The sequence below is a fragment of the Myotis nattereri genome, assembly GCF_964212035.1.
Source record: "Myotis nattereri genome assembly, chromosome: 18".
NCBI lineage: Eukaryota > Metazoa > Chordata > Mammalia > Chiroptera > Vespertilionidae > Myotis > Myotis nattereri.
The window spans coordinates 39,792,327-39,805,559 of NC_138093.1; the positions used below are offsets into that span (position 1 = coordinate 39,792,327).

General features: G+C 56.0%; 1 protein-coding gene across 1 annotated transcript; it reads right to left on the minus strand.

The window, feature by feature from the left end:
• Positions 1-1,598: 1,598 nt before the first annotated feature.
• Positions 1,599-12,970, minus strand: RCSD1 (RCSD domain containing 1; the record flags this gene model as incomplete). Its single annotated transcript, XM_081112314.1, has 7 exons — positions 1,599-1,778; positions 2,817-3,425; positions 7,346-7,549; positions 8,389-8,460; positions 10,848-10,937; positions 11,959-12,060; positions 12,908-12,970. The coding sequence occupies 7 exons, from the start codon at positions 12,968-12,970 to the stop codon at positions 1,599-1,601; spliced, it is 1,320 nt and encodes a 439-aa protein (XP_080968440.1).
• Positions 12,971-13,233: the final 263 nt, after the last annotated feature.

A 13,233-nucleotide genomic window follows, 5' to 3' on the forward strand; every position in this document is an offset into this window, starting at 1 on the left:
TCCACGGAGGCCTGGCCACGGGATCTGCTCCCTGCCGCTTCCTCCTCCCGACAGAAGGGGTGACTGAGCCTGGCACCTAGGAAACCACAAAAGCTCCTGCTGCCGGCACAGATGCATTGTTTTTTGTTTCTATGATTATCTCTCCTAGTTCAGTGTTTTGTTTTTGTTATATATATATATATATATATATATATATATATATATATATATAATTGATTTCAGAGAGGAAGGGAGAGGGAGAGAGATAGAAACATCAGTGATGAGAGTCGTTGATTGGCTGCCTCTTGCATGCCCCCCACTGAGGGCAGAGAACCCGGACATGTGCCTTTGGCTGGGATTGAAACCGGGACCTTTATCTACTGAGCCAAACAAGCTAGGACCCTAGTCCAGTGTTTTAAGAGTTGACTGGCCAGTTCACATCTGGGCCCTGCTGGAAGGCTGTCTCGGGGTCTTGTCACAATTTAAGGTCTTTTTGTCGCAGGATTCACATTTTCAGCAATACTATTTTCTTTTTCGTTTCTGGCCACCTGAACTTGGGTTTTGCTTACATTAGAGCAGGTAAAAACCTTCGGGCAGTAAAAGGCTAGCACTTCACACACAATCTGATCAGCTCAGTCAGAGTCCGTCCCGAGGTCAGCGCAGGGGTGGGTGCGAGTGGACAGTGTCTGGACCCAGGGGTTGACAAGTATCCCCAGGGAATAGTCACTCTTGCAAGTTGTTTTAAATAAGTGTTTTGTTTTTGTTTTCTAAACCAAGTCCATCAAATAACACAAACGCAAGCTGATAAAATCTGCTGCCCTCAGCCCCAGTGTCTGCCGGGCTGGGGTGGAGGCCAGGAAGCACGACCCGTGTCTTCAGGTGGACTCCTGCCCGTAGTCCGCTGCTGACGTCTCATTTGCTGCTACCATTGCGGCTGCTACTTCGGAGGAGCCGTCTCTAGCCCCTTCACTGCCCAGCACAGGGCTTCCTCTTTACATCCTCGTGTCCTGGACAGGAGTGTTGTCCTGTGAGCGGAGGAGGAAAGAATGAATTGGGAGGAGAGTGGGGCAATCCTGACACCAGCCGTCTCCTCAGGGATGCCAGATCAGACAACAATAGCAACCGTAGTAGTAACAGTAATAATGATGCCATGCACCTGATGCGTCTTTTACATGCGTCAACTCATTTACTCTTCACCAAAGCGATATGACTCAGATGCTTCTATTAGCTCTGTTTCATAGATGGGGCAATGAAGGCCCAGAGAGGTCAAGTGACTTCCCCTAGGTCACACAGCTAGCAATCGGTGGAGTCAGGACTTAAACCCAGGGACCAGAGCTTAAGCCTTAAGCCCTCAACAATGAGGTGATGCCGCCTCTTCTTTGATGCCTGGCTTCCCACGTCCTCCCTGCCCCACTTCTTACCTACTCGCACATTCCCACTCAAGTTCACTGCTCAGAAAAGGAAACGAACAGAAAGAACTGGAAAGAAAAGACTGGCCCTGGAGGGAAGGCCAGGAAGCCAGCTATTGACTGAGCACTTGTGGGAGCCCCGCTGTCAGCTCCCCATGTGTTAGGAGCTGCTTGGGCCTCATCAGGTTTCCAGCTGAGACGCGGAGAGGCTTACGGACGGATCCACAGTGTGGCGTGGGCCATCCTCATGGGCTGCACTGAGTGGAAGGTGTGCAAGCAGCTGGGGTGTTTGACCCGGGCAATCAGGGAGTGCCCGTGGAGAACGAGGGGCGGTAGGCGGGCTCCAGGTGCCCAAGCTGCCCAGAGCATCTGGCTGGTGTGCAGGGGGATCTGGGGCAGGGCCGGCGGGAGCTGGTGAGATGGCCCTTGCCTATTGTGGAATGGTAGGTGGGGAAGGATGGAGCCCTGGGCGCTGTCATGGGGGCGGTGAAGGCTGGGGACGCCACAAAGGTCAGCTTGCAGAGAAACATGAACTCAGGTAGCCAAAGGACAGGGAGGTGTGGGCAGGAGAGCAGGCATCGAGCTGGCATTCGGAAGGTGAATGAGGTGCCGGTGCACTGGGTGGGCCTGGAGACCAGGACTCTGAGGAGGCTGTGACTGTGGAGATGAGGGGATGGGTAACAGGGGCCCGGCAGTGGTGAGGAGGAGAGACCAAAGGCCCTCAGTGGGAGACTTAGGAAGACCAATGGACTGCCTGCCTGTGGATGGGCGGGTGGAGAGGGTCACAGAGAGAAAGGAGCCAGTACTTCAGGGGCAGGAACGGGGACGCTGGCAAAGGGGCTGGGTTTCAGCTGCATATGCACAGGAAGTCTTGAGTGAATAGATGAGTGTGGCTCTGGGGGCGCGGGGCGTGGGGACTGGAGGCCTGGGAGCCAGGCCGGTGCTGAGCAGTCGGAGTCGCCAGCAGGTGGCGGTGAGGCCGGGGGCCCAGCGGTCAGTAGCGGCTGCCCCCAGGCAGTGGGAGCCCGAGGAGCGGCCAGGTCAGCAGGCGGGACTCCTCCCCAGACAGAGGGGGCGGGGCTGGCGGGAGGGGTCAGGGCGGGTGGGAGGCGGAGGGGAGGGTGACAAGGGGCCATTGGTCTTTGGTGGCTGGGAGGGCATCGGTGAGCTGCTCAGAGCGAGGTCGCCGGGAACACAGGAGGGACGGGGCGGGGGCATGTTTGCAGGCAGAAGGGGGTGAGCAGGGGAGGAGGAGGGAGGAGAAACAGAAGAGCCACCACATCGGACGCCCCTAGTCTAACCCCTGCTTAGGGCGCACAGCGCGGCGCACAGGTGTCCTGGGAATGGCCAGGAAATGGGGGGACAGGGGGAGAGAAAGGGTTCCGAGTCCCTCCCATCAGGGGAGGAGCCGCGGGCAGAGCCACCTACCTCGGTCTCGGGGCCCTCGCGGCCGGTCCTGGGGGTGCAGCCGGGCTCCTGGGCAGCCCCCTCCTGGTGCTCCTCCTCGCCGCTGCCCTCTGCGGGGGCGAGGCTGCCCTCCGCGCCGCCAGGGGGGCTCCGGGGGCTCTCCTGCCCCCCAGCCCCCGCCTCCGGCCGCTGCGTGTCCGGGCCCTGCTGTGCGGGCTCCCCGGCCTCCTCCCGCTGCTCCGCCGCCGGCCCGGCCTCCGCGGGGCCCCCGCACCCGCTCTCCTCTGCGCCCGGGGCCGCAGCGCCGGGGCCCGGGGCCGGGGGCGCGGCCTCTTCGGGGGCCCGGGCCTCCCCCTCCTGCGGGTCCGTCCTGCTGGGCGTCCTCCTCAGAGGGGGCCTCTCGGGGGACCCCGGGGTCCGGCTGGCGCCCCGTCCCGCCTCCTCGCCGGGCGGAGGGGAGCCCGGGGCCGGGCTCTGGGGCGGGAGCGCCTGGTCCCCGGCTTCCTCCCGGGCCCCGTTCTCCTGGGCCGGCTCCGGCGCCCGGAAATCGCCCAGCTCCCCGAACTCCGACTGCGACTTGCGGAACCGCCGCGACGGGGGGCGCCGCTTTATGGAGCCCCTGGTGCGCACCTGGAAGAAGATACAAGGAGAGTTACCGAACCGGCAGCCGGCCAAGGAGGAAACTCGGTTCCGGCGGCCCGGGGACCGCGGCTTCCCCTGAGCGGACCAGCCCGCCCATCCCGCCCATCCCACGGACCGCCCGGGGCTGTGAAACCCCCGCAGCCTCTGGGGAAGGTGCTGCCTTCCCACCCAGTGAAGAGTGTAGCCAGGACTTCCTTGCCCAGCAAGCAGTCATTGGTTAGGTGTCTAATTTAGCCATTTTAATCCAACCTTGGTTTTTTCAATTGCCTCTAAATAACCAGTTCTTCGAATGCTCTCTCTTTTTTTTTTAATCTTTATTGTTGAGAGTATTACAGATGTCCTCCTTTTATCCCCCACTGCCCCCCCCCCCCACCCGGTTGCCACCCTGCCCTAGGCCTTCACCACCCTATTGGCTGTGTCCGTAGGTGACGCATATGTGCAATTAGTTCCTTGGTTAACCTTTCCCCCTCTTACCCCCTCTCCCCCTCATTCCCTCTGAGATTCATCAGTCTGTTCCATGTTTCCATGCCTCTGGTTCTATTTTATTCATCAGTATATTTTGTCCATTAGATTCCTTTTTTTGTTTATTTTTAGATTCATTTGTTCATAGATATGTATTTATTGCCATTTCATTGTTCATATTTCTTCTTCTTCTTCTTCTTCTTCTTCTTCTTCTTCTTCTTCTTCTAGAATACTCTTCAACATTTCATGTAATACTGGTTTGGTGATGATGAACTCCTTTAGCTTTTTCTTGTCTGGGATGCTCTTTATCTGACCTTCAATTCTAAATGACAGCTTTGCTGGGTAGACTAATCTTGGTTGTAGGTCCTTGCTATTCATCACTCCCTTCTGGCCTGCAAAGTTTCTGTTGAGACATCAGCTGACAGTCATATGGGTACTCCCTTGTAGGTAACTAACTACTTTTCTCTTGCTGCTTTTTAAGATTCTCTCTTTGTCTTTAACCTTTGGCATTTTAATTATGATGTGTCTTGGTGTGGGCCTCTTTGGGTTCATCTTGTTTTGGACTCTCTGCACTTCCTGGACTTGTAAATCTATTTCTTTCACCAGGTAGGGGAAGTTTTCTGTCATTATTTCTTTAAATAGGTGTTTAATCTCCTGCTTTCTCTCTTCTCCTTCTGGCACCCCCATGATTTGAATGCTGGTAACTTGAAGTTGTTCCAGAGGCTCCTTACACTATCTTCATATTTTATTATTGTTATTATTATTATTATTATTATTATTATTATTATTATTTTTGGCTCTTGTGATTGGGTGTTTTTTGCTTCCTCATATTCCAAATTGTTGATTTGATTTTCAGCATCTTCTCCTCTACCGTTGATTCCCTGTAAGTTATTCTTCATTTCTGTTAGTGTACCCTTCATTCCTGACTGGTACTTTTTTTATGTCTTTGATGTTCTCACTAATTTCTTTGAAATTCTCACTAAGTCCCCTGAAGCGCTCATTAAGAGCCTTGAGCATCCTTATAACCATTGTTTTGAACTCTGTATCTAGTAGTTTGCTTGCTTCCATTTCATTGAGTTCTTTTTCTGGAGATTTCTTTGGTTCTTTCATTTGTGACATGGTTTTTTGTCTCCGTATTTTGGCTGCTACCCTGTGTTTGTTTCTATGTATTAGTTAAAGCTTCTCTGTCTCCTGGAATTGGTAGAGTGGCTTTGTGTAGTAGGTGTTCTGTAGGGCCCAGTGGCTCAGCCTCCCCAGTCACTTGATCTGCACACTCTAGGTGCCCCCTGGTGTGGGATGTATGCACTGTCTTGTTGCAGTTGAGCCTTGATTGCTGTTAGTGTCATTGGGAGGAATTGACCCCCAGGCCAGTTGTGAGGACCAGTTGCAACTACAGTGGAAGAACTGCTGTGCAGGAGACACCCTATGGAGCAGGACTTGCTTGAGTGGGGCTTTGATGCTCACTGAATCTTCCCCTTGAGTGTATCACTCATGGATGGATGTGTAGAGTTGTAATCTGGTGTGGTCTGAAGCTGTCCACTGGATGCACTGGCTCTGGGCCTCCCAGGAGGTGCAAAGTCAGCCACTGCCTGGGGCCACAGATCGGTGTCAGACCAGCCCATTTCACACCGCTGCCCCTCCCACCAGTCTCAATGTGCTTTCTTTTTTACTTCTCTAGGTATAGGACTTCCATTCAGCCAGATTTCAGGTGGTTCTGAATGATGGTGGTTTTGTATTTTAGTTGTAATTTTGATGTGGTTGTGGGAGCCAGTGGGTACCACATTTACCTACGCTGCCATCTTGGTTCTATCCCTCTTCTAATGTTCTTTGAATGAGCTTCACCATCTTGCAGGTTTCCTCATAAATTGAGGATAAAATTGATACCTGTTTTGCATGAGACATGTTTTAATGTTTTGAAGATTATACTTTGACAAAGGTAAACCCAACAGAGAAGAGGGTTGGGGCCTGCTGGTGGCCCAGCCCTGGCACAGCAACCTCAGAGGGGCAGAGCTGGTGACCAGCTTCCTCCCTTCCCCCAGCTCGACCCTTCCTGTCCACACAAGGCTGGGTGACCCTGGGAGAGCTGAGCAGCCAGGTCTTTCCTTTCTGGGCATCACCGTGACCAGAAGCTGTGTCTCAGGAGCGCCCAGCAGAGCGGGTGCAGGTCCTTTCCTCCCCAGGAAGCATGTGGACCTGAGGTCAGGACTCACCATGGCCTTCCGGGCTTCATCAGAAGTTCCCTGGAAATGTTTATGCCTGACTCCACTCAAGGGATGTGGCCTTTAATGACGTCAATTGAACCTTATTGTCATAAATTTTATTTTCCTACTGACTTTCATTTTGGTAGTGGTCAATCCCAATTCCATCTCAGGGGTTTGGAATGAATATTGTGGTTTTAGAAGGCTTCCCAGGCCTTTCCTGAGACCACAGGAGGCCAGCCCTGCAGGGGATCAGGGCCCAGGCCTCACGGCCAGGAGGTCTCAGAACTAATCTCTCCTGCTCCCTTGCTGCCGTCAGAACACTGAAGCCTGGTATATGACCAGGTGCCAGCACCTCCCTCCCTGCCCCTACTCCCTATCACATCTGTGAGAGACAAGCCTGTCCTCTGGGCCCCTCTGCCTATCACCTTGGGCTGCAGGATCTCCTGACTCGCAGCCAGCAGGCTCAAGCCCGCCCATCACCTCTCCACACCAGTTTGCTTCCTTGGGCCCACCTGTTTCTACACACTTGACCTTTTTCCCAGATAGATTTTCTGGAATGGCCCCGAAGGTGCCGCTCCCTCCATCCCTAGTTGCAAAGTCACACCCAATGCCATGCCCTGGCATTAGCCCCTGCCTGGCTCCGCCCCACATTTTTTGGGCACCTGCTTGCACTGTCTCTGAAACTTACCATCTCCTGGTAGGGCCAGGGAGCCAATGAAAGGGAGCACGGAGTATGGGGGCAGCATCTATGGAAACCAGCCGGCCAAACAGCTTTCGGCAGAGGGACCAGTCTGGATGGTCTGTAACTGGGGCAAGAATTCCTACCGCAAAAACAATTGCTTTGAGCCCATACTGGGCACGTAGGAGTCGTCACACCAGGCCAGAGCAGGGTGTTTTCAAGTCCTAGCGACCCTGCCCAGTCACTGACCAGGTCTTTAGCTTTGGTTTTCAGCTTTGACAAAACTCTGTGCAGGTGGGCTCAGTCCCAAGTTCCCACGCTCCTTCCACCAAGGAGAGTGCTCGCCACCCTAAGCCTGCCTTCTGGTGACAGTTACACGGGAGCAGAGACGGGCAGGCAGGACAGGGCTGACCCCGGCTCAGGGACGTTTCCTCCTGTGATAACCAGTCCTGACCACGGCTCCAATGTGCCCTCCTCTCTCCGGGGCAACCACACAACCACAGGGTAGACCTGGTTCTGGAACGTCCAGTGCCCACGTTTCCACAGACTCCGGACCCAGGCAGTACCTTGTTGTAACAGGGCAGGTGGCTGCCCTCTGGAGGCTGGTCGAAGCTGATGGGCACCTCCTCTGGCTCGCTGGCCCGAGACCGCACGCCAGGGCTGCTGGGCGTGGAAGGTGGGCTGTGAAATGGTGACACCATGCCCTTGAGTCCAGGGCTCTTGGGCGAGGCCCCAGGCAGCAGGGCGGCGGGGTCGAAGGCTAGGTTGGCCTGTTGAGAGGAGAAGAGACATTTCAAATCGGGGCGGGAGAAGGTGAGTTTCTGCTCTAGCTCTTTGGTTTACCTGGCCTTGCCTAGCTCCAGAATTCTAAAGTGGTGGGGCACCTGGGGTGGGGGTGGACGAGTTTGTGCCCAGGAGGTCATTGGCAATGTCTGGAGACATTTTTTGTTGTCACCACTTGTGGGAAAGTGCTACTGGCATCTCGTGGGAAGGGACCAGGGACGCTGCTGAACATCTTCCAATGCACAAGGCAGCCCCGCCCGCGCAAGGAGAGGACCCAGCCCAGGCAATGCCACGGAGAGGAACCCTGGTCTAGGCAGGAGGAGCCAGGCAGTTACAATGGAGAGCTCTGGTCTTTATGCTCCTACACGGCTTTGCTGTATCGCATGGGAAAATCTTGTCTCCCAACAAGGCTGTGAGCTCCCTGCCCCGACGTGCGCTTCATCTACTCCCCAGGGAAGTCTGCTCGGCTCTGGGCGCACTGTGATGGGTGGAGGGGTCGGGCGTCCAGGGCCAGCAGCCGAATTGCAGCCTGTGTTAGGCTGGCATGGTTGGTGGCTGCCTCCAGGCCTTGGGGGAGAGGGCCCTCCGGGAGTGTCTCCTGCACGGTCATGCCCTTTGCCCGGAGGACCCTTGGGGCGCTCCATTCTCCATCAGCACTGCTAGGTGTCAGCTACCAGAGCGCATGCTTGACAGGGACCTCGTTTTGGCCCTTTGGCTCCAGGAGCCCTCGTCCTCCAGGGCAATTTGGTCCCTAGCTGGTGGTCGGAGGTCAACTCTCCAGGTGACACGGACATGCAGATGTTGGGGAAGAGGTCGCTGCACTCACCTGAAGCTTCTCGATCAGAGGCGAGCTCTTCACCTTCACCTTGGGAAGGTGGCTTGTGTTGGGTGGTGATTTCTGCAGAGCAAACGGACCAAAACATCTGAATGAGTGGGGTGGAGGGAGGCGGGGTCCTGGAGCCCAGAAGCCACAGGTGGAGGAGGGGAGTTGGTTTCACTCAGCTTTGGAGGCCCACATTCCCCCCCAGGGCCTGGTGAGGCGGACTTCCCCCCACCCCATCCCTCCCAGAGCAGGATCAGAGCAGGCAGGACAGACGCCCAAAATACAGGAGGTCTCCTGTACCAGCAAGATAATCTCATGTTCATTTTGAGGGAAAAGACGGTGCCTGAGAGGGGACTTCTCTGTACCTCATGACCTTCAACAATACTCGGAGGGAATTTCAAAGAGAAAGGACAAAATAACCCCATTCCGTTGGTCACAAACAAAACAAGAAACCACCGACCAGGAGTGAAACCTGACAGGTGTTTTGGAAATTCCCCCCTTGAACTAGTGGCATTTGGAAAATCCCACAAAAAAATTATCATTTTCCAAAGCACTGAATATTCATTTTGATGAACAGACATTTATGGAGCATCTACCACATCCCAGGCTTTATGCTGGTTGCATGAAGTTGCACTCTGTTAGGTGAAGATATTTTTGCGATGAATGGATGTAGAAATCTTATCTTGCTTTGATTTGATGTTATCCAAAAAGATCAACTCCTTTCTGTTTTGTGCAAAATCCCTACAACTGAGTCTGGCTCCACAGATATATTCATCCTCACATGTAGGAATGATGGCGATGATGATGAGAAGAAAAATGAAGGAAGGAGGAGGAGGAGGAGGAGGAGGAGGAGGAGACACTTCATGTTGTTGGACAGAGGCTGAGGCAGCTATAGGGGGCCTAACACCTAGGCCCTACCCCTCACCCCATGTTCTAATTGTCCTGCATCATGGGAAGAATAGCACCAGCCCCTGGAGGTCTGAGTGTTCTGAGTGAGGCGGCTGTATTTCAGCAAAGGAAGGAGGAGATGGACTTAGCTCCTGGGACCTTTGTAAGGCCCAGCACTCAGGGGAGGGGCTGCGAGGAACAGTCACTGGCCAGGACCCAGGAGCCCCCGCCCCTTCTCATTCGGCTTCAGACAGGAGCACGGGCTGCCCCGCCTCGGCCAGGGTCCAGCAGCAGATGGAGTCAGTGAGTCTAAGGGCCCCGCCCTCCAGCTCCAGGGTGCCCCTGGCCCGTGAGTTCACACCCAGATGTATTCCTAGAGTGGTCTTTCAAGGAACTCGTGTCCATGGTGAGCACAAGAGCTTCCAGCCCAGGCTGGGCTGTCCTTAATCTCTGTGCTTTAAGGTGACATTTCCCAGGAGCCGGTGTTTCTGAAGATGCTGTTGTAGAAATGGCAGCAACGATGCTGCTGACAAAGCCTCCCTTACGTCGTCCTGTGACCCCTTCTCCCCAGCTGTCCACGACGTTCTGAAGAGAGTGGAAATTTAATAAACCCGGCCCCTTTGCCATAGCACAGGCCTGGGAACCCAGCTCAGGATCCATGAAATGCTTGTTGATTTGAATTGAACTGCAAAGCAGGATTCTAAATAGCCGCTCATGCAAGGCCCAAGTGTCCTTGAAAGACCGCTCTAGGAATACATCTGCCACCAATGCAGTTCCTGCGAACGGCAGCAGGGGGCAGCATTTCCTTTACCACGTAAGCAGCTCCAGGCAAGTGGTTGGGGAAGGGAGGTGGGGGGAGGTGGTGGTGGAGAAAAGCCAGGGTCAGCCCTCAATATGGGTGTTTCTATGTCCATATAGGACATTCTAGTGACGTCTAGAAGTTAGGAGCCTGATTATTCAGGCGGAAGTGTTTTCAGCCCTTCTCTGGGCAGACAAAGCACTCACTGCACACTAGGAACCGAGGGGCCGACTGGGTCCTGCCTTCCTGCCTGGGGTGACCTAGGACAGGTCTAGGACCTAGGACCTAGGTCTCCTGTGTTGGTAACGTGGGCGATTTCCCTCTGAGGGCAGCGAGCCCCCTGTGCGCTCTGGGTTGCTTCAATGGTCCAGAGCAGTGGCGGGTCGTGATTCCCACGGTACAGTTCTGCCTGAGGTTAAGCACAGCCCTCCCTCCAGGCACGTCTCTGCATGGGAGACTGTGTAGGTCCGACCTGGGGGGCAAGCATGACTCTAAGGGCCCTTGGATGGGGGTGGGGGCGGGGTGAAACCACAGGGCCTGCTCTCTTTGCTGAAATTCCCAGGCTTGAAAAACAGCATCCCTGCCCCTGACGGATCACAAACAAGGCTCAGTAGGGGGGCATGGACCAAGCCTCATTGTCAGACAAGGATGCAGGAAGTTCATCCCTGAGTCTACAAGGGGGTCCTTGCCTGCACAGGTGTCTGAGGGTGATGATTTTGCCTCCCTTCCTATGAGAAGGAGGAAGAAAACATACTCAGCGTCTCCCCGCACTTACCTCCTCTCCGTTCTGGCCCAGCTCTACCTTGGGGGGGAACAGGGGGAGGGAGCAGGGCGGTTTCCTCCTGGCAGGCTTACTGGCTGGCATCTGGAGGGCGGGAGAGTGATGGACAGACACACAGAGAGAGAGAGCAAGTCAGGCAACAGGGAGGAGAGGAAGTGGAAGCGGCTTCAGGGATGTCAGGGAGGAGGAAAGGATGGCGGCAGGGGTGGTGTGTCCTTGAGACTGGCCTTAGCTGGGTCAGTGAATTCCGCTTCCCCGCCACCCACACGCAGTCAGCCCCGGCTCCCGTTCCCGCCAGGCTGCGGGACCCTCGCCTGCTGCAGCCACTGGCCTGAAATGTCCCCAGACCACACCCACGCCAGCTCCAGGCACCGCCAGCACCTCTGACCAATACCATCTTCCTTGCCCTTTATGCCATTCCCTTGTGTCTAGAAACGATGGATAGAAACGATGGATGGCTTTCTCAGACCAGAAAACAAAAGCGCAAAATAAATGCGCCTGAAACAGCCTGACGAGTGCGCCCTCGCTGGCCCCAGGGGCCTGTGAACCTCCCCCTCAGGTGCCCTTCCCTCTTCCAGCGAGCACGTGAGACCGGGCGCTCAGGAAACCCTAGTGTGAATCTCCACCTGAGGACACTTTTTCACACTGTCCTCTCCAGCAGGATCCTTCTAGAACCCCTTGGCCACTGGGTCCCTTCCCTTTCCCAACCCTGGTTTCCTGCTTCCTCGCTGGGAATCCTGAGCTCCAGGCAGGAGTCAGCGGGGAGGTCTTTATTCTGACCAGCCTAAGCCTGGCACAGCGGGCACGACCAGGTCTCTATCAGTGGGTGATGGAGGCGGCCGGGACCCAGACCCCACCTCCGCTGGCCTGCGGGTGGCTCTGGCCCCGCTCCCCCCGCCCTGCGTGGAGGCCTCGCTGCTGGGAGATCCTGCCTGGCCCAGCAGTGGCCACGACATTCCTCACATGCAGGGGACCCTCTGTGGCTTCTCTTCCTAATTTGGTAATTACCACGCTTCCTCCCTCCCTCCCTCTCCTCTGGGCCTGACCCAGACTTCCCCTTCCGCCAGCCCCCTCCCAGAGCAGCGCTGCGAGCCGCCTGACTCACCTCCTTCGCCGCGGCTGCCTGCTCCCGGAACCGCCCGGCCAGCTGGGCCACCGAGGGGGACGCCGAGTTGTCCACATTGGCGTTGGTCTCCGCGGGTCTTTCCTGGCAAAACAAGGGAAGCGGCGGTTAATGGGAGCCGGGCACTGGCTCAGCTCAGCACCGACGCTGGGGCCATGCCAGGGCCATGCCAGGGCCATGCCAGGGCCATGCCGGCACCTGTTCTGTGGCCACAGCCAGAGGTGGTGACCGTGAGATCTTTGAACTGCATTTTGCAATTGGCTCCTACATGCAAAGATTAAAACAACAGCAACTCTCAATCTGCCACATGTAGTGAATGTTTACGATGTGCTGGGCCCTGGGTGGCCCTGGGGAGCTGAGGGAAACACAGCCGGGCCCTGTCCTGGAGGAGCCCAGGGGTCTGGGAGGCAGACGGGCCTGCATTCTGTTGTGTTACTGACGGCACTGGCCACAGGGGTGCTGGAGGCGGCACTGGAGAGGGGGCCTTTAGGTGTATGAAACGGTTGGCCGGTGCCCTCACTGAGCTTCCCACGCGTGTATGACCTCATCCCCTCAGGCCACCAGGTGTGCGGATGGTGACGTGCTCAGTAGCTATTTGTCAAACTAATAAACACACAGCACGAGCACAGGCAGCCTGGCGGAGGAGGCCCTGTCTGCTGGACTCGACCGTGAGCTGTCCCGTGTGCTGCTAGCTCAGTGGCTGCGGGCAAGGTGTTCAGTGACAAGGACAGTGGCTGTGCAGCCCCAGAAGGGTCTGTGGATGAAACGCTTTCCTACGGAAAGTGCAGGACAGGCCTCTAGAAGGATTGTCACCACTTCGGGCGACAGGGCCCTTCCCGGAGCCCTTGGCGAGGCCGGTGGGGTAGCATGCGATGTCACTCCCTCCACAGGGTCCTCACTGGGAGACTCACCCACTCCCCCCACCCCCCACCATGTTCCTTTTCGTGGAAGGAGTAGGCTGGTCCCTGCCCTGCTCTGCCTCCAGGGAGGTCATCGGGTTACAGTGACCATCCCCCCAAAGGGGCCTGCAGGCTCCCTGAAGAGGCCAAGACGCACCCTGGACTCCGCTCACTCCCGTGGGCCATTTGTCACAGACACATGGGTGAGTCAGCGAGCGCTGGAAATGGCCACCCCACGTCTGTGAGGTCACACGCGGCTCACATAACCACCTGGTTTTAATCATGTTTTTAAACGTCTGGTCTCAGAGACATTAGGCCTTTGTTGTTGTGACCAGGATGATGGCATTTACTGCACAGA